The 26785-nt window shown below is 36.2% G+C and overlaps 3 protein-coding genes across 4 annotated transcripts in view; 1 reads left to right on the forward strand and 2 right to left on the reverse strand.

Moving 5' to 3' along the window:
• Positions 1-1139: 1139 nt before the first annotated feature.
• Positions 1140-10394, reverse strand: LOC117214680 (tetratricopeptide repeat protein 39C-like). The gene is made up of 16 exons (XM_033460899.1): positions 9261-10394; positions 8780-8917; positions 8357-8558; positions 7725-7932; positions 7000-7200; positions 6227-6395; positions 5733-5931; positions 5406-5657; positions 3282-3458; positions 2613-2716; positions 2419-2539; positions 2204-2335; positions 2000-2115; positions 1693-1860; positions 1526-1618; positions 1140-1464 (listed from the first exon to the last, which is right to left on the reverse strand). Exons 1-16 carry the CDS (start codon positions 9414-9416, stop codon positions 1342-1344), a joined length of 2559 nt encoding a protein of 852 aa, XP_033316790.1. The 5' UTR covers positions 9417-10394; the 3' UTR covers positions 1140-1341.
• A 129-nt stretch (positions 10395-10523) lies between these two features.
• LOC117214671 (soluble calcium-activated nucleotidase 1) lies at positions 10524-12504 on the reverse strand. The gene is made up of 4 exons (XM_033460887.1): positions 11748-12504; positions 11471-11674; positions 11234-11391; positions 10524-11156 (listed from the first exon to the last, which is right to left on the reverse strand). The coding sequence occupies exons 1-4, from the start codon at positions 12370-12372 to the stop codon at positions 10944-10946; spliced, it is 1200 nt and encodes a 399-aa protein (XP_033316778.1). The 5' UTR covers positions 12373-12504; the 3' UTR covers positions 10524-10943.
• Positions 12505-12564: 60 nt separating this feature from the next.
• Positions 12565-26785, forward strand: part of LOC117214655 (protein rhomboid) — a 501274-nt gene continuing 487053 nt past the window's right edge. The window contains exons 1-4 of one of the 2 annotated variants that reach the window (XM_033460869.1): positions 12565-12627; positions 16986-17227; positions 17621-17644; positions 17717-17881. In XM_033460869.1, the coding sequence (XP_033316760.1) occupies positions 17048-17227; positions 17621-17644; positions 17717-17881 (369 nt within the window). In that variant the 5' untranslated portion in view covers positions 12565-12627; positions 16986-17047. Of the gene's footprint in view, positions 12628-14293; positions 14462-16985; positions 17228-17620; positions 17645-17716; positions 17882-26785 lie in introns of those variants that run through there. The other variant, XM_033460861.1, reaches the window with a different exon arrangement.

Consider the following 26785-nt stretch of genomic DNA (forward strand, 5'->3'; position numbering starts at 1 on the left):
TTCATTTACTCGTGTTAATTATAATATAAAATGTTCTTTTTTCTTGAATAACATCTACATCACTGCGATATTTCAAATTTTTATTTAATACTTACTTAAAAATCAGGTTCTTTTTTAATTCCTTTCAAATTAAACGAGCAAATTTACTCGTTATAGTTGTAACATTAAATGGCTTTTTTCTTCAATACCTCCTACATCGCTGTACGTGATACAGATTAATTATGTAGCGAATAATATGAACTAATTGGCTGCAATCGCGGTTAGATATTTCTTCGTTAGATCTATCAAAGGATCTATTAGGCTATTAGCGAGAGACTTATTGATTCCTTGAAGAACGGTTTTATTGTTATAAATTAATGTTTTAAATGTTGTTAATTTATGTTTCAATTGTTATGAATTAATAGCTTAATTGTTATTAATTAGTTGCTTAAATGTTGCTAATTATTGGTTGGATTGTTATAAATTAATAGTATAATTGTTATTAAGTAATGGCTTAAATATTATAAATTAATGCTTTAATTGTTCTTAAGTAACGGTTTAAACGTTGCTAATTAATGGTTTGATTGTTAATTAATGTTTTAAATGTTATTTATTAATTGGTTAAATGTTATACCCCGTCGGAGATCTGGACGTTGGTACTGAAGCGAAGATACTCCCGCATAAGAGCGCTGGACCCCGGGGAGAACGTGGCCGAGCAGACGGCCCCAGACGATATGGCAACCGTTAAGGAGGATGCGTGAGACTGGTAGCGGTCTCAGCTGATCAACGAGGGAGGCAAACATCGAGGCATCGAGGCCGTCCTCCCAAGTTGGGAGACATGGAGGAGCTGCCGCGGTCTCCCGCTGTCCTTCAGGATGACCCAGGTGCTCACGGGACACCCACAATTTATTACAGTAATCATTTCTATAATTTTAATATTTCTTACAAGGTAAAACTAAATTCACGCTTCATACTCCTGTGGTATTAGTTTTCGATTTAAAATTGTTTTTATTTACATATATCGCATGACAGTTTATGATCAAAACAGTATTTGTACGTTATATTTATCTCACAATTATTAACTCTTATTAATTAATTAAATTATTAGAATTACGCTCTATTTCGTTAAAAATGAGAAAAAGAAGAAGGATAACAATATGAAAATTATATATGTCTTTATTTACTATATAATAAAGTATATATAATACCTTACATACGAAAATCTTATCCAAATCGATATTATATTAACAATTACACTACGTCGATGATCTCTTGGAATTCTCATCTAGCCAAGTCCCTTTGGTCGCAAATACCATCCCAAAATTTCTTCTTTCGATCATTAAATAATTATTTAAGGGAAAATTACCTACTCTTTTTACTTAGGGTACCGTGAACCCTTATTCTGTAGATGCAGGTGTATTCATTGTTACCACTATTGGAATGAACCTTTAATTCGATTATTTCGTATGCTTTCTTTGGTTTGTTCTGTAAATTACAAGTGATAATATATGTTTTATAAAATGTATATCGGTAATCTTTACTTTACCTGAACTTCGAAATATTGTACAGGAGGACCAGTATTATCGTACGTGAATTCACCAAAAAAGAAAGAATTTGTATCATCTACGCTGGTTAAACCCTGCAAATATGCAACGTATATCTGTCTCGTTTACGATATTCTAAATTACGGTAGATTAAATTTCCGAAATTTACCAGAATAGAAAATTGTTTTGGAGCGGTGCTCGTTTCCCCTGTAGGAGATATCGACTGTGGAATATGTTCCAGACTTACTCCAGACACATGTACAAAACCGAGTAACTGTATAACAACGCTTCCACTGCTGCCTTTAAATGCCCAACACTCACCCGGAAGAACACTAGTCTATATAATGAAAATTGATCGATGTATTTCAAACGAAATATTAATTTCATTTTTTATCCTTTTCAGGAATAGCGATTTATTTATAATTGTTATTCGTATTTCACGATAAATGAATTATTAAAAAGTAATATTCAGTAACCTGAATTATAGCGTGAGGTGTGTTTTGTTGCTGACAAATTGGTATCCCAAAAAGTTTCAGTACCGGTGCACCAGCCGAGTACGTTTCTGTCTTTCTCGTCGAGAGGATTGCTCCGCCTATGACAATTTCCATAATATCTTCAGCGAAACAGACAGATAATGAAATAATTTAAAATAAAGAAAATATATTTTTTCCATTTAAAACCTGAAGTTCCGAGCGCGTAATCTGTCCTTCCGGTTTTGTCAGCGTCGTACGTTTGCAGTTCGCTCTTTACCAATTCTCGGACAGTTTCTGGGGACATAACCTTCAACAATGTTTTCGTATGCTGTTCCATTCCTATTTCAAATAAACCAATGTCTATAACTATCCCGGAAAAGAATAACGTGTATGCTGTAATCGATACATCATATCTTTTTTACCCTCGGACACTTCGTTTCTTAAATAGAGAATGGCCTCAGACATTTTTGGTATCACGTATCCAACCTCTTTCAACTTACTCTTTAAATCGTCTCGCGTTTCCATTACGTTCTTTACTTCCATCTAAGCGAACGACGTTTAAAATCGTGATTTAATATCGTTTAATTGTCGAACAAGACAACGGTACAGTAATTACCGAAAGGGTATTCAAATGCGTTCGCAGATTCACCAAGTCGGATCTGATTATCTTGAACGTCGTACTGGCTGAGTATTTGTCGCACAAATGAGACACGGACATAGCTGAAACGTTCAACACGAAGCATTTTATCCGAAATTATTTCATTTTTCGTTTATTCTAAAATTTTGCTAAGCATAAAATCGTTAATACGTTCCGCTGTATGAGAAATAAAAAATTTTCGAGAATTATCTAACATCAAATCTTGAAAATGTTCTCTACATCGTTAAACTAGAAAAAAGATTGAAAATATCATAAATTTTATTTCAGTTTCGTGTCTGCTATATTTCGACGTTAGAGTACAAAATATAATAAAATTTTAAGTTGTTACTAATTTATATGGACAATGTGGTACGAAACGTATTAACATTTCAAATTCGTAACTGGAATTTACATTCTAATTTAGATCTATATAGTAATTGTACATTTTTCAGAAATGGAAAACATTACAGTAAATATCCCTCAACACAGAAATCGTTTAATATTCGTCCAATTGATCTCGAAACATGAAGTATTTTTAAGGAATTGGATACGAAGCTTTCTACGTAGAACGTTTTTCTTTTCCAAATCGTCCAGTTACGAATTACTTAAAAATTTTGAAATTTGCAAGTTAACCATAGATCGACGTACCTAATAACGACGTAATAATGCAAAATACAAATGGTTTGATGAATTTACAGTACCAAGGAGATTGGCGAGAGGAATTCAATATAGCGGCTGGACAGGTTCCTCCATTTGCACAGCAGTACGTGTTTCGAACGTTCATCGGATCGTACTCATAATCACAGGTTTGATCTTTTGAAGGGCCTGAACAAACCTCTTGTAATTTTGTCAAAGTTCCTTCAACTTGTCTAATTGCTAAATTCCGTTTAGTAGATTTCAAAACAAACTTCAGAACGATTAAAACGACGAGCGAGATCTCAGATGTTTGGAACAGTTATTTGAAGAATATTTGCTAATATTGTTTCCTAATATAAAGAATTAATATAATATAATATGATATAATATAAAAAATTAATTACGATAATTCTATCCTAGATTGATCTTATTATCTTTTTAGCTAAATTGAAGTCTGCTTTTCTATACATTTTATGTAGGTAAGCACACTCTATAAAGATATAGAGTATCTTCGCAATAAATATTTAACGGAGATATGTTTTCAAACGAAATAATTTTATTCGTAATATAGCATACGTCGGATCTCGATAAATTTTATCAATTAGTTTTCTGACTGTACACATCTACGTTTTTCAAGTATGCTCGTACATTGTACAAGTCGACAAATGGACATTGCTTATGCAAGTTTCATTACAAAATTTTAAAATATTCAGATAGAAAACATACCATATGTTGTAATTCGATCAACAATTTTATACATGTTATTCTAGCAACTGTAACATCGATAAAATAATAAAACATATACATATATAATACAACGTATTGTCTAATATTAACGTATTTCTGTAAATACATAATAATTTTCTGATAAGATACGTAAGTAACGGAATAAATACAGTAGAAACTTCGTAAAGCAACAATAATATTATAATATTTATTCTTAACATTAATTTATGGAGGTATGTCTTTGCAGCGTATTTGTATAAGTATATAAAGAATAAGGGAGAAAAATATGGAATGTCCATTTTTAATGTAACAACTTGGACTGTTAAACTGTTCGTTATTATTACCTTCTATATTTAATTAGAAACAATAAAGGTATTCTATAACTTGGCATTCCTTGTTTCTTCCTTCTTCGCACATGTCATGTAGTTCTAATATACATACATGTATATACACGTAATAACAGCATGGATAAATTTATCTATATACATCGTATTCAACAATGGGATATTTTCTGCATTCGTACGGTTAAATTTTATTACGATTTCTACGTATTACAGAGAGTAATGAACGATCACCTTTGTAACGATTTTATTGTACTCTAGAACAACTATTTTACAGGAACGAGTTTCTTCAGTTCCGATCGTCGATGTACATAGATAAACTTTCCGATTTAAATCGATATAGACGGAATTTTTATAGGATAAGACGATGCCTGATCGTTATCGCGCTTTAGATTCCATAGGTAAATTCTGTAGCAGATGAAGACGTAACCGTTCGATTTTCACTTTTCGTCAGTTAAAATTGTGTAAGCTTGTGTGTATTCGTACATTGAGGCGGCTCTCGAAATCGTAGTCCTTGTACTGGTTTTGCGCCCTCGAAAGGAACATCTTTCCTTCTTCGACATTCTGAAATAAAATATACATGAAATAGCGTTAATACCTAGGGAACAAAATTTTAAACGAAATTAATTTTAGAATCTATTTGAGCGTTTATTCAAATGTTTATCATTTACATTGATACTGCACAGCGCAGTGCCAAGCTCGTAGAGTGCAAATGCGCTAACATGTTGATCATACGCATCGTTGATCGGATAACGACGCTTTAGACAATTTCTGTAACTTTCAATCGCTGCTTGAGTATCACCGAGACAGAAATAGGCTGCTCCTTCAATCAAGTTGGCCAATCCAACCATCGGTTCGTCCGAAAGATTGTCTTTGCATTCTAACAATTTAATTGTCAAAAGAATAATTATTAATAAATTATCAAACGATTAGTAGGTTTAAAAGCTTACAAAGAAATATGTATTAAAACGTTATTCAACCATGTAATAATGTCAAATATTATGCTATCATATCATTAATAATATATTATTTCTAAATTAATTTTTCAAAAGAATGCATTTCTTGTTACCTAAAAGTATTCCTTGCAACGAGTCCACAGAACATGATGGCATCGCGTTCCACAAATACAATAATTCATACACGAGCAGTCTGTAGTACAAAACGGTATAAGGCTGGCCAGTTTTCAGATCCACAAGTTTAGGAGTTCGACGCAAAACGAACAAACCCAATTGAGTCTCTTTACTCATTCGATTGTCACAATGGTGGACCTTTCGATAAGACGAGGCCACGATATCGAATTTACCAATCGCCCCGCAACAGACTGAGAAGAAATATTTAAAGATGTAACCGAAATGAAAGATGGCAAAGGTAATAAGGAGAAAAAAATATCTTATACCGGTTGCTAAATAATCGTAGAAGCTCACCGACCACCTGGATTGTTGATGCAATTGTGTCAAAGATCGGTAAGCTTCTTCGTAACTTAAACGAATCAGATGACACCAGGCCACCTCGTGTAGGCACAATAATTTGATCTCTCTTTGACTCGAAGCTTCGACGGCCTTCGCGTATGCTTGCAGAGCACCATTTACGTTTGACTGTGAAACGAAATTAATTCTACGTAAGTTATAAATCATAAATAGCAAAAACGTTGATTACATTAATGTAATTTTAAGAAATAGTAATACTTATCGAAAGTAATAATAAAATATTAAGAAAGTAGGAAAGATTGTAAGACAGAATTAATTCAATATTAAATTATATCATAAATAATAAATAGCGAAGAAGATAAGTTATATCAAAGTAATTTTTAAAAATATTTATTCATGGTACATAACGTCGGCATATTGAGAAGACGGAAAAGTGTTGAGATGATCATAAATGCATCCTTACCTCGAGCCTCTCTATTCGACCAGCGAAAAATAGAAAGAGCGCCGAATTGCTAAATTCTGAATGACACTCCGCGATTAATTGTTTCGCGGCATTTACACCAGCCCGTAGATTGCTTCCATCAAGGGCAAAAAATGGACGTGCAATTGTGTGGTACCAGAGTAGGGATAAGCTAAGACGGACGGAAAATTGATAAATTAATATCTCATCGTATAAACGAAATATATATACATATGAATATATATATATATACAGAGTTAAAGAACGTTTCACGTAACGCGGCCCACTATCTTTCTGCCATTTAACAATGTAACAAAAAATGTTTTGAACCGTGCATAGATGATGTCAAGTGTGCTACAAATGACCGTAAAAAAAGTTCGAAAATACTTTGCTTTTATAATGAAATTAAGGTCATCTGGACCATATTATGTTGCTTTTTCATATAAAAGCATACTGCATGATATTTTTATAGATACTATTGGGAATAATATCTTGCTCGTTGATACATTTCAGAAAGATAGAATTATTTAGATTTACAAAATTTATTTTACTCATTTAGACTTTTACAGAAGAGCAGAATGTTGCATTGCGAAGGACGGTGTGCAGTTTGAACAACTTGCACAGTGTAGCGTAAACTTAGTATTGATTTTTGATAAAAATATCATGTAATACACTTTTTGAATTTATCGTAAAGCCCTATACAATCTCATAAAAAATATCACGTCGAGTTACACAAGTCACCCTGTACATAATATGTATATTATCTCTAAACTCACGTGGCAAGAGGAGCACGCATATCTTCGCTAAGCCGTGCATACATGAGCGCAGTGATTCCTGCTTCTCTGTCGCCCTCGAAGCCCAAAAAGTGAATCACTTTTAGAAGAGAAGGCGGCAATAAACTGACACAGAGTTGATAAATCCCATAACCAAAACTAACCGCTGACATCAACCGGGAGACCTCAGATGGTTCAACGAAGCTGCAAAACACGTCACTTTTCCACTTCTGTCAATTTTAAAGGGGAAAGCGTCAATTCGTTACAAAAAGACACAATATTCTCAAAAAAAATTGAGTCACCAATGCGCACACATCGTTTAGCTTTTCGTTCAGTGTATCGATAATCGGATCTTAACTCTTTCAACGGTAAACATTTCTTAGAATTGTAAGTATTTAATTAAGTAAGGTTTGTTTAGTAAGTCGTGGAAAATTTCTTTTCTTGATATTTCATATTCTCTGATAAGTTTCAATTGACAATGATATTCTCTGAAACCTAGATAAATGATAGTACCACTGAAAGGGTTAAACAACGATTCAAGTATAAGAATGTGCTGTCATTCACAAAATTTGTTTGTTGTTTGAAAGAGTAACCCTAATGTATATGCTTAACAAAAGCAAAAAAGAAAAAAAATTCACTGTTATTTTACTTCGTGTACAGGTAAAAGAGAAAGGCAAGGGTTCCACGACGAGGATCGAGAAATGTTTGTAAGAAGAAACAACAATTACGGTGTCTGTTGTTCGGACGTGATGCCAGTGAGCGAGAAGAACATTGATAGAGAGCTTCGCAGACCTGAGGGGGATGAGATCGGTGTCGGGTTGTTTGTTGAACCGTTGCAAGATGGTATAGACCATTCCGAGGAACCTGGACTATGTGGACTTTGCAGTGAGTAAGAGGAGCCATTACACGAAGGAGTGCTGCATCTTGTGTCGAATCCTATTCAAACCAAAATTACGAAAAATTTCCCTTTTTATATTAGTCTTATTCATTCTGATATCAAACGAAAAATATTCTTGATTTAATCATTTCGGATCTTTCCTCTCGCAAACGGAAGATCAGAATAAATATTCTGATGAGAAAAAGGTTTTTAGAGGACTTCAACAAGTATTTACTTATTTCTAAAATAATATTTGCTAGTATTTGCTATCTATATATTCCTATCAAAATGATCTGAATCCTGTGTCTTTTGCCTTAATTCAGCCACCTTTTCTTCGGAATGAAATTACAATACAATTGCATATTAAACAGTGTCATTCTTATTTTTATTTAACTTAAATAACATTATAATCGGCTTGAGCACGTGCTATTGATCACAGCATAGATTGACAACATTCCTCAATAGTTCGATACAATTACATACCCGATGGATTAGAACCAAATGTGCGCTGATATAACTGCAAGATTTGTGAGTGTGCATGCTGATAAACTCGCCAAGCTTTACGTAACATCCAACCACCACGTACGTAACCAGTGAGTTCTTGTTGTAGTAACGTTAATATCGCCGAACAAACTTGCGAGTCTGCGAGAACTATTTGCCTCTCCAATTTATTCACGTAGTCCTTCTAAAACATTTATTTCCCTATTAACATCTCCTCGCTAGCTGTATTTATGAATCTTTTTACATTGTTTCATCACGTTCACTGCTAACCCGACTTTCATTATGTATATGTTAACAAATAACTCTTATACAATATAAAAATCTAGTCTTGCGTTAAAGAATACAACGAACGTGTTAATACAAATGAAATTTATTAAAAAACTTTAATTAGAAGATAATAATTACGCCTGTTTCTTCTGCTTTGAAGACTTTACTCTTCATAGACTTTAACCATCCTATGTCACTCGCGCATTCCCTTTCCATATCCTTCAGCAGTAGCATAGCCTGCTGAAGCTTATCGTTCTCAAAGGTCATCAGTGCATTCTAAAAATTTATTCGACGATTATTCCTTCCTGTTCCTATATCGAGAGCGTACATCATGGGCTCTTATTAAGATTGTTCGAAATAGGATTGCGGTCAATAAAAACATGCAAGCTAGCACGCGATACGTTATCCAGACTATTTTTACGTTACTAGCAATAAGTCTTCGTAACAATAACGTAACAAACTTTATTTTAAAAAGATTCTCCCTTACACTTAATATCTTAAGAGAATTATTCCCTAATTCCTTTGTTCTTCAATAAAAGCTTAACTGAAATCAATCTCGAACAATTTTTTATTAATTTCTACAGTGAAGTAAAACAGTTGCGATGTATTATTTACATACCATGAATAAGACAAAACAGCGACCTGCTTTCATGTGAAAACTATGCGGGTGTCCGGTAAATAGGGCTTCCGCTTCCTCCGTTTTGTTATTCAACAGCAGAGAAATACCCATTCTAGCGGTATTCCACTCCTTCGTGCCGTTTGATTTTGTAGCCATAATTCTTTTTTCAGGTGAACGAAATTTGTTTGTTCTGAGTCAACTATATTTTCGTAAATCGGACCGATAAGGAATATGCTCGTCGCGAATGTCGCGTGTGCGTCAAATAAGAAACATTTCTGCGGCCGTTAAAACGAATGTTTCCGCTTTTCTTGGGCAAACAGCTCGATAGCGGTACTCCTTTAATGCTCTTCTCAATATTAGTACAATTCAGTAATTCGAAACAACACTAATATGTACAGTTGTCGACGAATTTGCGTCACGGCACTGTTAGGCGCGGTACTACTATATTACCGTGTATAAGTATACAAAATATTCTTCCTTCCTGCATGCTTACTTTCCTCGTTGAAATGCATCGCGCGTGGGAAATGTTAAAACTGGAAATCTTCATCATAATCGCATCTTGAATGCTTCTTCGAAAAACTGGAACTGGATGACATTACACGGTCGCATCGTAAATGTTTTATGTGTTTGGGAGATTCACGCTGATTGCAGATGTTATGCAAGGAAATTGCCCCATATGAAGAACATATGGAGAAAAAATAAACTCGTGCAGTAGTTAGTCGTGAATATTTCGAGTGTTTACTTGCAAAGTCAATTTAAATATTCGCTCGGCACTTCGAAATCTTTAGTTTGAATTTCTAGTCCTTAAGATTTACTTTACGCGCTTTTTTACCATTCTTTCTATTAATGAATTTACATTCCTTTTTACTGTATAAATAATGTTAATAGAAGTGCAATGCGTGCAAGATTTTGTTCGGTGTTTCCTCAGGTTTCACAGATAGTTATACGAGACTGCACATTATCACCAATATTCTAAGCAAAAAGGATTGAAAAAATAATTTATGTCTTTAAGAAAATAATTGAAACGTGACGTTTATTAAACAGAGCTTTCTACCTACGGTGCCACAAGTTGACTAAAGTATCTGTCAGTATAGCGCAATGGTGCTGCCACCACCTTGCATTTTCATATATAGATATTGATTTTAGACTATGTATATTACGACCCTGAAGGCACATTACAGTATTAAACAAAAGTTTTATCATAATAACTTTAAGAGGCAGAAGAGGTACGGGAACAGAAATGAAATAAAATAGATTGGAACGTTCTATTCTATTGCACTTGTAATGGTCAATGTATAAAACAAAGCATTAAATTCCTAATTCTATTTCATAATCTCTATATCTCGTCGAGTTCAATTATACGTAACATTCCGTTTCATTTTATAATAAGTATTGTTATAATAAGTATTGTACATTCGTATGTACATTATATTTACAATTGACGCATTTAGTAGTATACAGTAAACGTGTTGCCATTATTATGAAAATAAAAGTATATTTTGAAAAAGAACAATACTGGTGATAGAGTAAAACTGTGTAAAATAAAAGGTTCAACTGAACAGGAATTGTGTAAAATAGTTTACACAGTCATTACATGTTGTATAACGGTAATATGGAACTATAAAATCTCTGTACATTTATTTACATCATTTAAATTTAGTATGAATATTCTTAAGTGGAATGTCATATGAATTCAAGACCTTCGAATTTTTTATCTATCACTTTAGTCTCAGGCATCATGATGTTTCCATCAATTGTAAATGCCATAATATACGTAGCTGTCTGTCCTTGATATTCTTCAGTTTTAAGGGCAATGATAATCGTATCTTGAGAGCCTGGTAAAAATTTGAAACTTGAGAAACCTCTGATTGGTACTAAATTACCAACTTTGGTAACCTGAAAATAAAATATTATTAACGTTTTTATATTCCTTAATTTAAACATTAACTCTATAACCAAGAATAGAAAAATACCTTGACATCTACAAAATTTTCATCTGCAGTTAGTAAGATATTGCAACTCATTGTTTCATCTTTAGTTTCGTTATAGCGCTGGTGACAACATCTCCTTGGCAAAAAAAACCAGCTTTTGTGTATATCGCTCCAAGCTCCTGATTCATGAATCATATAGCCTATATAGAAATATTACACAACATTTTTTAATGAAAATTAAAATTCTTTAAATTGTGTATAAAATATATAGTTTTATACCTGGATATTCAATATTTATTGCTTGTCTTAATCGTTTATAGTTTGAAATCCAATTCACAGATTGAACTTCACCACGTGGAGTTATTACTTTTATCCAAAGGGGATTATTATGTTCAAATACTCCTGAAGGATTGGTCCATTCTTTACCCATACTACCAACATACAAATGCTCATCCTTAATAGTTGCCCATTCAGATTTAAATCCTAAAATTATCATAGAAATTGAAATGCAACATAGAATTTTATTGATCCTAATGATATCAAACGTGCGATTTACCTTTAGAATTTTTACCATTACCATCCATCAAAATAACCCAGGGATAAACTTCTTCTCCTTCAATAAAATATATAATTCCTGTACGATCATCAAAAGACAATAAATGTCCATCAAACGTAACCAGTTCAGACAATTCCATGCCACGTCCTTTTAAAGTTAAAGATGATGTTAACATGTGGTTTCTATCATCCCAAACAACGGAAAGAAAATTTGTGCTAGGATTCCAAAAGAGACTTCCAGTTTTCATAATACTGTGCCACACATCTTTTTTATCTAAACTTTTGGAATTGTGGTCAAGATCACTTACTATTGCTATACGATAAGTGATACCCTTGGATGTCTTGATCGGAGCTGACAGAGGGTATGTCTTATTGTACTTGTAATATCTACACTGTGACAAAAATTGATTCGATGACGACGAATGTACAACTCCGCGCAGCAGAGGTAATCCAAGTAGGAACAGAGGAATAGATAGTAATAGGAAAATTAAAGCCAAATATTGGCTCTGAATGCGAAATGTACTGTTAGCAACTCTGTAGACATGAGGAACACGCAATGCTTGCCTCCAGTCACGTAGATATGACATCGTTTCTGTGTTTCCGTTCTTCATTCGCATTCGTTTCATACCACATTACATTGAAAAATTAATAATTTATAATACGTGTCAACTAAAATCTAACCTAACATAACCTAACTTTTTGTTCCACCTTAATAGGTAGTGGTGAAAGGGGAATGCAGACAGCGACATACATCAGCGCCACCTGAACGGATTAAGGGATTTAAATAGCATTAAAAATAAGACCATAAAATGTTATAAGTTTCGTAACTATCTATATAATATCATATAATCTAAATATTAAGTGGAACATTTCACAATCTGGTAAGTAACATATCCATGAAGAATATTCTTTACCTGGTATAATTATTTAATATTTAGAATAGAAATAATACAGTTATATTTTATAAACTAAGCGACATAAAGAATGCAGGAAATAATTTTATACTTAGTGGATTAAATATATATTTTATTCAGGGCTATAAATATTTGAACATCTCTATGATACAAATTTTTATTTCAAAACGATCAATTTATATGTGAAATAACATTAGATATAATGACACGTATGCAATAATTAAATACAAAATACAGATTTTACTATTATCTGCTATTGCAATTTCTAAAGTAGTCGTCTGTTTCGTTCATTTTAACTTGGTTTTCATGATGAAGTAGTTTTAGATTCTACACCTAAGTACACAGTATATCTGTATAGTATATCCGTCACAGATATCGAATATTTGTTTGCTCTTTTCAATAACTTTACTCGATATTATAATCAACACTTCGATTAAGTAAGATAGTTCAAAAATATTGCATGATTTTCAAAAACACCTGATAACTATTTATACATATCAATAAAAATATTCTTATATATAAATATATTGAACGATTAAGGAAGTGCCTTATACATATTACCAATCTTACATAACGCCATCGTAAAGTACAAATAATTGAAGAAACACAATTTACGATGATGTATTGACATTGACGTTACAAAGAGAAAGGACATATGGAGGTTGAGAAGTTTCTTCTGTTGAAAAGGTATCAATTTGTATCGTGCCAATAACGATGCAAGCATCCGCAGCATATTCTTAAACGTTGGGGTTGAACGAACGAGTCTGGGGTGAAACGAATCGAGGGGGTGGAAAAAGGGGGCGGTGGAAAGGGGAGTCCATGAGGGTGGTAAAGTACTCGTCAGTCGTGTGACGCGTTTCCCGCGGACAGCATCGGTTATATTGGCGATACGTTAAACCACAACCGTATTTCCACTTTCCACGTGTTCCTCGCGTGTGTCTTATGTGATCTGATTTCTATTGGCTATCGCAGGTCCGCGGCAACCTGTATTATCGATCGAACGCGCTTTGCGCACGTTGCCGCAGTTACTCGTGGCACCGCCACCACTATCACACGTACTGCACTATCGTCTTCGTGTTAACGTGACAACGCGTGTGCCGATTCGGCTCGATTTCCGATTTCTTTTCCGCACTGCGGTTACATCTGTATTTCCTACATTGTAACGACGTTCTCTGTCAACATCGTTTCTCTCTATATACACCTTACGTGAAAATTTCTGTCCAACCGCCATGTTCCATTTCAAATTGTACGTTTCGCGCATTGTTGAAAACATTAACCATTTGTTTGTGCCAATTGTTGACATAACGAAGTGAATATACGAATACGGGAACAGTAGAGTATTGTTTTTCATAGATTCATGTTTCGATGAAATCATGATTTAAAAATACTTTGAAATCTCTTTGGATTTTTAGTGATCTCCAATCGATTTTGAAACTGTTTTATCGATGTTACATACTCTCGATTACATCTCGATTGACTACCAATGTGGCGCCAAAACAGTGAACAAAGCGTTACTTTTGCTACCACGCTGTAAATATTCGAACATTTCAAAGTCATTATTGTTTATAGTAATTCGACTCAGTGCTTATAACGACGAAATAGTTAGAATGAATTTTTGAAAAATATAGAACATCTTCTATGTGATGTAAGTGATTTTGTTAAAACGTGAATGTTGTGAATGAATGTTCCGCGAGATTATGGTGTTATGGCTAACAGTATTTCTACTTAACGTCTTCTTCTCGTTTGTGAATACTCACTCATGGAATACTACTCCAGTATCATCGTATTCATGTTGTAAAAGGTAAACAATATGTCTTACTAATATCGCACTTTTACTGTTTTAATTATTGGAAGTAAGGATATATAAATAAAACACAATGTTCGCCAATGAAATAACTGCAATGCGATTGATTTCCCATATAGTGGTTATGACTATGTATATACATTTATACAAGTAACCATACGAATATATTTTTATTATTATTGCTCATTTATTATATAAACATTGATTCCTGTATTAGGAGAATGTATTCTATTCTTTATAACAGCAATGTTATTAGCACTCATGCGTATTACGTATTATCAAGTGTGAAACCATTCCCTGGACAAAACAGTGAAAGTAAGCCTGTGCTATATATCTGAGATAGCCGCAGAAGTCGTGTGAAAGGTTAACAGCCAAAGAAATAGTCTACACATTCACATCCTGAAACAGAGTACATATTGGCTCATGCTATTACCAACCTGTTCTCGATAAGACGGTTTCAAAACTTCCCGCGATAAAGATGTCAAAATATTGCCAACTGCTCGAACCTTCATGCATATAGACGTATACATAGAAACGATAATTAGTTAACACATGTTATTACGATATTAGTTAGTATCGTTAGCGCAAAATAATAGCATATAATATAGAAACTATACATAAGGTAAACGAAGTAAGGTGTAAACCTGGTGTTTCGTGCATCACGAAAGGGTTCGAGGTAATCTAACGCCAGGTAGGGCTGGTCGTAAGAAGATACCGAGGTATACGTAAGAAGCATCGTCCATGACGATGTGTCGTCGGATATTCTTCAAGGTCGTCGACCTTAACAGCGTCTCGTGGAAACGGATCTGCTTGGGCGAGACGTAATTGCGCTTAGAAGATGGCGTAGAAGGGGGGTAGAAAGAGATGGAGCAAGTGGAATAGAGGATGACTTTGTGGGGTTGGTACGACGACATTGGAGGGTGGAGGGAGGGGTGGATGTGGGTGAGTTTCAGTGACGCCGTGCCAAAACGGAGGGTAACGAATGAACGTGGATGTAAAGGACTTGGGGGTGAGGGACGAGGTTAAGCGGGAGAGGGGGCGGAAAGGGAAAGTGACTAGAGGGGTGGCACGAGCGGACGCGTGGACGCTTCGGTTGCATCGCGGTTATAGGTTTACGTATCGTATTAGATCTTAGATCGAAAACTCGTCGAACCGTTGTAACTTTATTAAGTAGGCAATTATTTCCATAATTGCGAATATATTTCGTTTAAAAGAATGGTAATTTGCATTGATAATTTTAACGATTAATTATCGCCTCTCGCTGTTTGGTAATGATACGCTGAATTTGTTCAAAGAGTATATATATATAAGTGACAATATTAAATTCAATCAGATTAATCGTTATGAATTTCAACGTGAGATGATATGTGAATTAAATAAGTATAGTCGAATAAAAATAGTTCATATTTGGAAAAGAGATTTAAGATGTGTGTGAAATTTATTTATGAATTATCAGGATATATAATTCTGCTCTCTTTTTCTAAATAAATTATATGTTCGTCTACTTTGAGTAAATTGACGGACACTTCTTTATACAGAGGATTTTTTTCTATTTATTGCATGTTTCTATAAAGTTGATTACCTAGGAAGGGACGTTAATAGAATTATGGAAGCTTTATAGCCTGACCTATTTCTGTGGTAAAATATAATAATAAATATAATACCTTCACGCTTCTCGTTTTACTTAAGAACTCGTTAATTTATAATAAAAGAATAATTATATTACATTTCGTTGGACATAATACACGGACATGTATAATATTTTTAGAATTTTATAACACACATGCGACAATAGAATTATAAAGTCTCTTTTTAATATCTTCTAACCATTTATATTATATTTACATATAATATATAATATTAAATATATTACATTGTTCAATTTTAATGAAACAGTATTTTTTCGCAAGAGAAGAAAATCTCTTTCTGATAGAAAGATATTTAAAACATGGAACTTTTCACTTTTTTAAATGCGAAATTCAGCTTTTCTCGTAGTATGAGGCGAGATAAGAAAGCTTCATTTAATTAGAAACGATAACCTTGAATGCACTTGGTGGACAATAGCAAGATACAGTAGATAGGTAGTGTGTAGCCAGACCTATCGACGATGCATTGCCATGGAAACGGTACCGTCGCGCGAGCTGAATTATAGTGCATAGTTCGTTGCGTATCTGTACAGATAATTCCAAGGACAACATTTTAAGCATGTGTAGAATAGTATAAGAACAATCAATACTCATCGTATAATTATCTCTACAAGTTGATACTACAACCTAATTAATTCAAATAATTATTAATAATTATAAGATATATCAAACACTCGTATCAAGTATTACGACATGGCTTATTTAAGTTGTAATTCGTCTAAAATGTTGAAAAAGTAGCGGCTATTGATCATCGTTTTTTAATTTCATATTATTTCAATGTTACTGTTAAGGATACCATCATAGAAATTGGTAAAAATTTATGTGTAGGAATGCACTTGTACCGATAGAAATGCAATAATATGGTTGGGTTTCAGGAAACGGACGAAAGAGGGTGGAATGAGGAGATTTATCCGGTGACCTCGTGCCACGCGTGGTAATGCTACTGGCAAGCGGTGCTTCGATACCGACTATCGCCGGTACCGTCGAGGAGGAGGAAGAATATGCACGTAGCGAGGCGAATAGCGCGCACTACGATGGCTATGTTACCGATCATACCGATCTTGCTTCCGAAATCGATATCGACGAATCCGAATATAGACGGGAACTTCTTAACGACGTACGGCAATTTATACGTTTATTGTTACTATTATTATTGGACTGTGTATGTTTACGCATTTATGCGAAACTTGTTGGAAAAAGCGTACAAACGTGTATAATATGCAAAAATAGATATACAAAATATCGGAAATAAAATACCGATTAAAAATCTTCATGTAGATAGAATCTCTATATAGATTTTATTTCCTTAGCAACAACGTCCATAGAAATATGAAATTGCGTAACAATCCACAGTCTAATTATTATATATGTATACTGTATTTTATAGTGGTATAAAAAATGATATTTTAGAAGAGACACTCGATCATATTTAATGTAATTATATTAACCAATGCATGTTAGTTAGTTATCTTAGTATCGTATTCTGATATTATTTTCTTTTTGGTTACAGAAATGGCGAATACTGTTCGATAAGGTACGTTCAAGTATCTATCAGCAAAAAATCAGCTTAATTCACGTCTCAACGTAATTAAATCTTTTCCCTTAGTTTGATCCCGAGGGTTTTGGTGAGATACCGGTGGAGGATTTTTTAGCGGCTTTAAAAAGTCCCGAATGGGAGGCTGAGATACCACCGAATAAACGACATATTCTCCTTATCAGAGCAAAGGAATCACGTGTTCAAGCGGTGACGTTCCAGGACTTCGTGAATGTGGTGAGTGAATGCATGCAGATTTCAATAAAACATTACATAGTTAGAAAATATTTGTGCTTGTTTAAAATTAAAACACGTTTTCCGAAGAAGGAGCAGAATTGCCTTGTTATTTTTTGAAATTCATATTAAACTATCGCAATCATGTGAACAACCGCGTGAGACAAATGAAGAGGCTGAAACAATAAGAAGACATTTTATCACTTTTCAGTAATTTGAGTAAACTAACAGGAAACTAGCCCAAAATCAAATCACATTTTGAAGCTTTTATTTTTGTTATAAATGAATCACAGCCGACTAGTAGTCGTGGTAACAAACTCTTGCATTTTTGAATATCAAATTTTCCTGTATCTTACTTTTTCCACCAATGAATACAATTTGAATATCGGAGTTGTCTTCTTATTGTTTCAAATCTTCCAAATCCCTCAAAGTCCATACAAAGCACATCTTTTCCGTTTTTTTCCAAGTACGTACGTTATAACCGTGCAGCTAATTCATCAAGATATCCCGTACGGTTGAAATCTGTTTAAGAGAGCGAATCGAAGACGACATTCAAATACACGCGTCAGATTTTTATCGGTTTTTCTGAAAAGAGGGCGAATCTAAAGCTTCTTGGAAGCTCGACTCGCACGAACAGGAGGGAAACGAAACGAAATGAAACGAAACGAAAAGCGGGGAAGGTTTACGGCAGTTAAATAGACTTATTCTGCTCGACGAACAAACCTCGGAACTTTTCATTGTCCGTTTTATTTGTCAATCCGAAAAATGCGGCTACAGCCTAGAATTTCGTTCTCCGTGGGACTAGAACGAGAGCAAAGAGGTGGTTTGAGGAAAAAGGGAAAATCTTATGGTGGGAGAAGAAGGAAGAATGCGACGAAAAACTGCTAGATAAATATCGAAAGAATGGTAATCTTGCCGTTTAAAGGCACCGGTATACAACGGCAGCCAGCTCTTTGTTCGCGTTCGAGTTTGCTCACAACTTTTTGGCGGTTTTCCCCTACTCGCCTTTTTCTCGGTGATCTCCATCGGAGGTAAGCAGATCTGACGTTGAGTGGCAGAAAATTGTCCGTGCACAAACCGAAGTGATTCAAATCATAGGTTAAACGACACGTAAAGGGATCCTAAACCGCGTACACTGATGCTGGTATTGACATTCCGCAAAGATCGTACCTATATACTGTGCTCTCCAAAATTATCTCAACCCTCGTTGTGTATTTTCCTCGATAAAATTGATAAAAATCGACAAACCCCGGTATGTTTAATATTTCTTTATTTTGCTTTCTTTTTTTGCTCGATTTTCCTTTGAATTTGCCATTTATCAAAGTAACTCAGCTACGTGCATGTTTGCTATGTTTTTTTCTTTTTACTGTGCTTTAACATGAAAATATTCCATCGATAATATAAATACCGACTAAAGCCATGAAAATTATTTTTACATGAAAAAGTGTTGAAATCATATAGTTCTTTACTTTAATAATAATCATATGCACTAAACAATATTATTGCAAATGCATTCGCTATCGATGATACATTTTATCAGCTATTTTACCTTGTTGCTGTTGAAACGAATTAAATCTCCCTTGTCGGAAACTAATCCATCCGTCTGAATTTTTTGGTTTACTTGGGTTACTGCTGTATTATGTATCGGATTGAAGATTATCGATAAATCTGGGCTTTGCAAATACCTTCAGCAAAGGGGAGGAAGCCTTTGAAATTTTTCTACTCTTCGGTGTACAAACGTTTTTCTTCTGTAAAAAGATTTCGTTTTCGAGGAAAATCCCTTTGAGATAGTCGAATTTGTTGTTCAATCTCAGAATCCCTTTCAAGTCCAACGTGCTCTGTAGTTATTTCCTTTGTCAAAAACGATAGTCTCGATACTTAATTTCAATACTGAAAGAATAGTTCCGAATAACAAATATCTATGCATTACAAATAGATGGATATCGACGCTTTAAATTATTTCCTCCTTCCGTAAATAATCGTACCATAGCAATTTTGGTGCAAACAGATATATTCTCTAAACTTTGCTATCACACCACCTGTAATAAAATCGGTAAGAGAAAAATGACGCAATTTACCTTCCCAGTAATCTACCAATCATCGACAAGCTATTCAGTCATTTTTATTCGACAAAATACCGCATCATGCCTTCATTTCGTTTACCATACAACTTAATAAGTTCCACATAATGGCTAGATTTATTTGCATGGTAGTTACGACGCTTTTCACGATAAATGCAGTGGCAAGCGTATGGTTATACCTTTTTGGTTTCTTCGCGTTTGTTATCCATAGTTGAATACCAGGAATTCCATTCTTTTACCTCGATGAGACGACACAGTATGATAGGATTGAACCCGCAGGTGGTTAAAGGTAGACGCAATTATTCAAGAGCACGGAATCGCAAGCATTCTCCACACGGTAGTATGATTTATGGTCGCCGGGGATCGAACGACGGTAACCAGGATTTCCGTGCATGCGCCTCTCTCCCTCTTGTTGCACTATATAACGCTTGCATACTTATTATTTCACACGACCACGAACGAACATGATAATCTTGTTTGTCGTGCGACTGACGGTGCACATATTTTACGCCACGTAAGTCTCTGACAATAAGAATAGAAGAATAGGGACAGTATTTCCTGAAAATTTCGCCCGGTACTTTTTCAATTACCGCGCAATCTGTTATCGTTTCTCGTTGTCCGTTCTTGTTTCGCCATTTGCTGTTGCGTTCTTTGTTTCCGCGTTTTTCGTTAATATCAACGTTCGTAAGCGGCAAAGGGGTTTCGTATTGTTCGAGTTATTGCGACATTTCGAGTTTTCAAGGTATCCACCGCGTGATTTACACAGTCTCTACCGTAACGTTTGGATCGTCCAATTTGTTTGACGTTCTTATCTCGTTAATTAATCGACACGGAAAAGTTCTTCGAGAAGGTTTCATGATGAAAGGGAGGGATGGATAAAGAGGATGTGTTCTACGAATTAATAAGGGGGAATGCATAAACGGTATATAATGAAATTTTAACATTCAATTAATTTTATGTTAACGCTATGTTATAACGTAATTTGTCCGGATTTAGAGTGCTTCCGAGTTGGAGAATTTCTATACAATTTTTGCGAAACTTGGAAACGACATCTATTTGAAATTTGAATTATCAAAATGAGGCTACTGTCTGGCACATTTAGTAACATTTAACAAATGCGTTCCTTCTATTATATCATATTATACGTTTTCAGATAAATTCCAAATATCAATACAATCATTACAATCGTGTTTTATTAATGAACTTAATAATGAACATTCAAAATGTTTTAAATAATATGCAAGTTTCCGACAAGTGTCCGGGACATGGGTGCGTCTATTCGACTATCGTATTTTATCGAAATAACGCATGAATGTTCGTGCACGGTCGGAGAAGACGTAAGAACGTGCGAGACAAAGGGACCCGGAGGAGGATCGCTGGCTGACCTGCGATTAGCAATTAGCTCGGACGAAGGTGGTCACTCGATGTTTGCGTAGTGCTGAACCGGCCATTAAAGAAAAGGATCGAAAATCGGTGTGGAAAGAGAAATAAAAGGAGAAAGGCATACGTGGTCGGCGCTTAGGTGGCCTTTGCCAGAGTTTCGGCAAGTCGGCGATTCTGGACACGATCTCGGTGGTCCTCCGTCCTTCTTCGTTTCGTGTCGGTCGCCTCTTCGTAAGGTAATTTTTTCCTCTTGCTCTCCGCCACGTTCCAGCCATCTCCAGGTTCGGTTCTTCTGCTCCTTTGCTCTTCCCAGATATCAATTATGTCCCTGTGGGCCTTGTGCATTGCTACGAAAGACCTACCGGTGTGTGTCTCACCTCCACGTGGAGGAGGACCCCGAGCTCGCCTCGTTATCCCTCGCCGTGGGCGTCGAAATCCCTGTGTAAGGTCTCTCAGGAGCTACAAAGTGCAATTTAAGAAAATTTTCTCCTCTCCTTTCGCCTCCACTTTTGCCTCTTTCGTCTCGTTATAGCCTTCACTCTGTTACCCCCCTCTTGTTCCTAAATCTTCGCGATAAATCATTCTACTGTCGGTCTTCCACACGGGGAAACTTATTTACCAAAGCTACCCGACTTCTTCTCTTACTTTTTCATTGAGTTATTCGCTGTTTTTGAGACAGTCTCGCCTCCATGTACGTTAACGCGGCAGCTGTTTCGTATCGTTGATGTTTTATGGACGAAAGATGGCTTTAGGTTTGATCGATTTCGTTTGTGTATTGGCAGTTTCGCTTTGCGTGTGATTGTACAGACAGAAAGTTAGAAAATGGATTGTCTTTAGAATTTGATCGAGTATCATACTTGGTACGGGTATCGTTCTTGTGGAATCGAGCTTCTGATCTACGCTTGGTCGCCTTAGAATTCATCGTTTTTCAGCGTACTGTGCATCGTTCGATATTTTGCTGTCGTATAACAATTATAAATTTCCACCAACCTTATCTTCCACTATATTCGTAACGAGTAATTTCTCTCCTTCTACCTCGATGTTCTCCTCACTTATCGCTATTTCGTATTCGATTCTACAGCTTGATCGAGAATTTGTAATCCGACTAAATAGAAGATTATATCGTAACTCGTTAATCGAAGGAGAGAGAAGGACACAGATGGACGTGTAATATTTGTGAAAAGTATATTACGTGCATGCGATACTTGTTCCTTCCTTGGGAGAATGTTAACGCAAGTCGGAAAGGAAGCTCGTGCTTCCACGTGAAAAAATATATCTACGTTGGCAATTAGCAACGCCACGTATTTAACAGTTCAAAAGTGTCTCCGCTTCTGGATTTTCTCTCGTGACCTCCGAGACCGAAAGAATTGCACGGTGTATCCGTTGCATGTGCGGTTACGCGAGATCGTCGGCATTCCGCGGCGAATTTCCCGTCGCCGGGCTCGAAACGTCCGGTCCGCGACGTTATTAAGTGTAACTAAGCAACAGTGTTATTATCCATTATGAAAATTCATCCGCTTGAAAAGGGTCTGGAACCCTTTGTTCCATTGCTGTTCCTCCGAAGAGAACAACAGAGCGTAGAAGAATTCCGCGCGAGGCGGTGCCGACCTACGACCCCATTATGCACGGCTCGGACAGGGCGCGTGATTCATAATATTAGATTCGAGTCGGGGCCGAATAATGTAAATGCCACGTAGAAGGGCCGTATATACGCGAGGGGGGCCCCGTTCGAACAAGCGCAGGGGCGTCACGTTGGCGGCGAATGTAACGATGCGGCGACAACGATGAGGACGACGCCATCGGCAGAAACCCTGCAGCCACCCACACCCATGTCGGACCCTTAAATCTCCATTCTCAGGCGCGCCCCGATCCCTTTCAGCCTCCGCTATTCTCCTCTTTCTTCTTCTCGTCTCTTCTTTTCCCTTTTCTTCTCTTCTTCTCTCATCTCTTCTGTTGCAGCCTTGTATATCTCGATTCCTCGTATACACATCCGACTTGACTCGTGCTCGCGCGAGGCCCTACATCGCCCAATGCCGTGCTCTATCCACCGCTGATTTAAACTGTGAATACTTTTGCCTCATTTATGAGCCTTTGTCTGTTGCCCGGGCATGACACAGCCGGGGCTATTATTAACGAGCCGTTGATTTTCGTAACGCGTCGTCGGCCGCCGCGCCGTCACGTCTAGAACACGGCTGCACACAGCTCCATGAAAATTTCAACGTCGCTCCGTCCACGTGTTTGCTTGGTGTTTGCGCGGCTACGGATTGACTGGTCGATTCGTGCCACGCTCCTCCGTTATTTAACCATGATACTGTTTATGCTGTTTAGATGTTAGGTTTCGAGCGCGGTTTCGGTTCCGTGTTTGCCTTTAGGTTTTGTCGCTTTTCGGATACGAGTATTTAAGCGTCGTTGGATATTTAACGCACGCTAGAAGCAGATTTACAGTGGCTGCGCAAAAAACATTGGCACAGGATTCTAGCGTTTGCATAAATGTATACGCGCTGGTTAATTAGTATCATTAGTGTCCAGGTATATTAAACCACGTATCGTTTCGTACGACTACGAAAATTTCATACTGTTGAAATGGAACGCCCCATTGAAAAACAAGGGTGGATGTTAATTAACGATGAATCTGTCCGATTAAATTTTGCCATTTCAGTTCGCTTATCCGGATGTGAGTTTCTGTTACGTAAATAGGTAATAGAGTTTCGATTACGTACAGTGGCGGACAAAATAAAGTTTATAAAATACGAAGCGTAAATGGACAATATAATTTTACAATATGAATTTATGTTTGATAAGATCAACGAATAAAAATAATATAAAACACAGAGTAGACGACTGTCGCCGATATGATCAAGAACTTATAGCACACGATTTACCGAGATTCATAGTGTATCAATTTGAAACTTTCTTCTATCCGCCACTGTATATAGACTTTCTGTCTCCCAAGTTCGAATAAATGGAGTTCTACTTCTGCTACTTTGTCTGAAATTATGTATTTTAGTGGCGAGAAAAATAGCTAGAAGTCCATTTTTAAGGAATATTTACTAATCTACTCTGTAGCGTTGTGGTCAACTCCATTTCGAAGTTTCATACATTCCGTGATATTTCTAAATGATTTATTAATCTATTCTTATTCTCCTATGTAAGACACGTTTGCCTGTTACGCTTGTAACACAAAAAATCATCGACCAATGGCATGTTATACAAAACGAGAGGAACAGATTACGTGCATTGCAGTTTCGAGAGATTTGCTCGTTTCATAATTGCGCGGGAAAATCTACTTTTCTGCCGAGAATGGAAATTTAAAGTCGGCCATAGCCGGGTAGAACTAGTTAACGAATTCTTAAAGAAATTTGCAAGTGAAAATCCTCTGTTGTACGCAATTTCCGTGTTCTCGCGAACGAATATCAAAGCGGCCCACTAAATACGTCGTCGCAAGTTATTTACTGGGGCGAGGCAAAGTTGCAGCGATATTTCGTTGGCCCGCGAGTCGAGCGAAAGTCTTGAAACTTTACGATTTCCAGCCCGTAGATTTGTCACGATCGGCTAACTAATTGTCCGGTTAGTTTCGTATATAGCCGGTTAGCGAACGTGAACCACGCCAAGCGGAGGCAAGGACAAGGTTCCCCTATTAGGGACAATCGGCTGACGGAGTTCTGTTAAAAGCATTTTTAAATACACGATGCTATCTATGTGGATCGAAAATTTCATGGTCATTGACTCGTCGCCTCGTCTCTGTTTTTCACGAGGATCCGGTGGTCGCACCACCCAGACTTTCAGGCGACTCCAGCGCGTGTACAGGTTCTTCCAGAAACTCAATGCCAAAGGAGCATGTAGCACCTGTGAAACCAAGCGAAAATGTCACTAATTTTCGAGTTGTTAGACTTTTTATCAGCACGTTTAAATATTACAACACCTTCTGATTTTACGACTATGACTGAGAAGATAACCGGTCGAATCGATATTCAAGCGAGCGATTGATCGATTGGAATTTTCTGTTTATATACCTGAGACTATGATGCAGAAATTTTTGAGAATGATTTTTACGAAATTGTAAGAGCCACTATAGGATAACAGACACGCGCGATGAATCAACGATCGTGCGCCGGTTTCCAGAATTCTCTGATCTCGTTGAAGAAAGAAATGATTTAGATGCAGAAGCCGGAAAAGATCGTTTAAAATCCGAGGTAAAATTCGGAACCAAATGACGAATACGACGGAAGAGTTAATAGCACGTACGATAGAATCGAAAGGAATAACAGAGGAGCGTAGCGAAACTGAAGAGAATGTTATTTTAATCGTTCCACCACCATCGTGTCCATCAACTAGAATCAACGCAATCAAATAGAATTATTCGTGTTTGTTTGAACGAATGCTGGCAAAGTTTGGCACGAACATTCTGAAGCAACCTGTAAAAAGGATGGAAGAAGGCGTTCTTCGACTCTCGCGTGTATTCTCTAGCGGTCGAATGGACCGTGAAATTAAGAAAAAGGTATCTTGGTCATCGTTACGTTTCCTTCGTTTTCATCCTATCGTACCTCACGATCGGCCTCGCTCGAACTTCATTTGGCCTGACTTAAAAGTCCAGACGACTTCTAATTAGGGGACAGTCGAAACAAAATATGCCCAATCGTAGAAACGTTTAAGATAGAGAACATCGATCTGCCGAGTCGCATACCAGTTCTCGGGACGAGAGCCACTCGATAAGATAACGTTCTTCGTTCTCGCCGTTCCTCCTTGTTCTTGTACTCCTTTTTCCTTCCCACCCCTCCCCCACCTCTCCGTTTTTTCTTGTTTATAGGAATGGTCATCAATTTTGTTTCGTTAGGATTAGCCGTCCTACGGTTAAATGGTTTTATCTGTTAGCGGTGTCTTTGATGGTTACCGTGTCATACAAGATAAATTGCGAAAAAGTACGATAAAGTGTTAGATTGAAATATAATCTGCAAATTGTTTGGAAGTTCGAAACGGTGGAGATAAGAAGGAAATTTTACAAGGATGAGTTTAAGGTAAAATAATTTTAAGCAGAGATTTTATTACGGTGTAGGATTTCTTGCGTTATCTTCCAATTATTAGCCGGCGGTATTTATCGCGGTATTTCTTTAAAATTAATTTGACGACCAATCTCGCGTAGTAAATCGTTGGTTGCAATTTATATGCATAAATTACAGGCGCTAGGACTCGTTGCGATTACGTATTCGTATAATAAATTCAAGTAGCGAAGCTTTGAAATATTCGGTGCCTTTAAACTATTACTATAATATCAAGTTACTTGCAAATTCTCAGCAAAAAGTTAATGAAACTACGTTACTGGATATTATACTTTACATACGTAATATCACGAACATCGATTAATATTTTTCACGTTTTACCATAGTTTTCATCTTGTCGGATGAAAATTAATAAAATCCCGTGAAATCGTGTTTCGTCTTTATTT

Source organism: Bombus bifarius, unplaced genomic scaffold, assembly GCF_011952205.1.
Source record: "Bombus bifarius isolate JDL3187 unplaced genomic scaffold, Bbif_JDL3187 scf7180000007970, whole genome shotgun sequence".
In the NCBI taxonomy this organism is placed as follows: domain Eukaryota; kingdom Metazoa; phylum Arthropoda; class Insecta; order Hymenoptera; family Apidae; genus Bombus; species Bombus bifarius.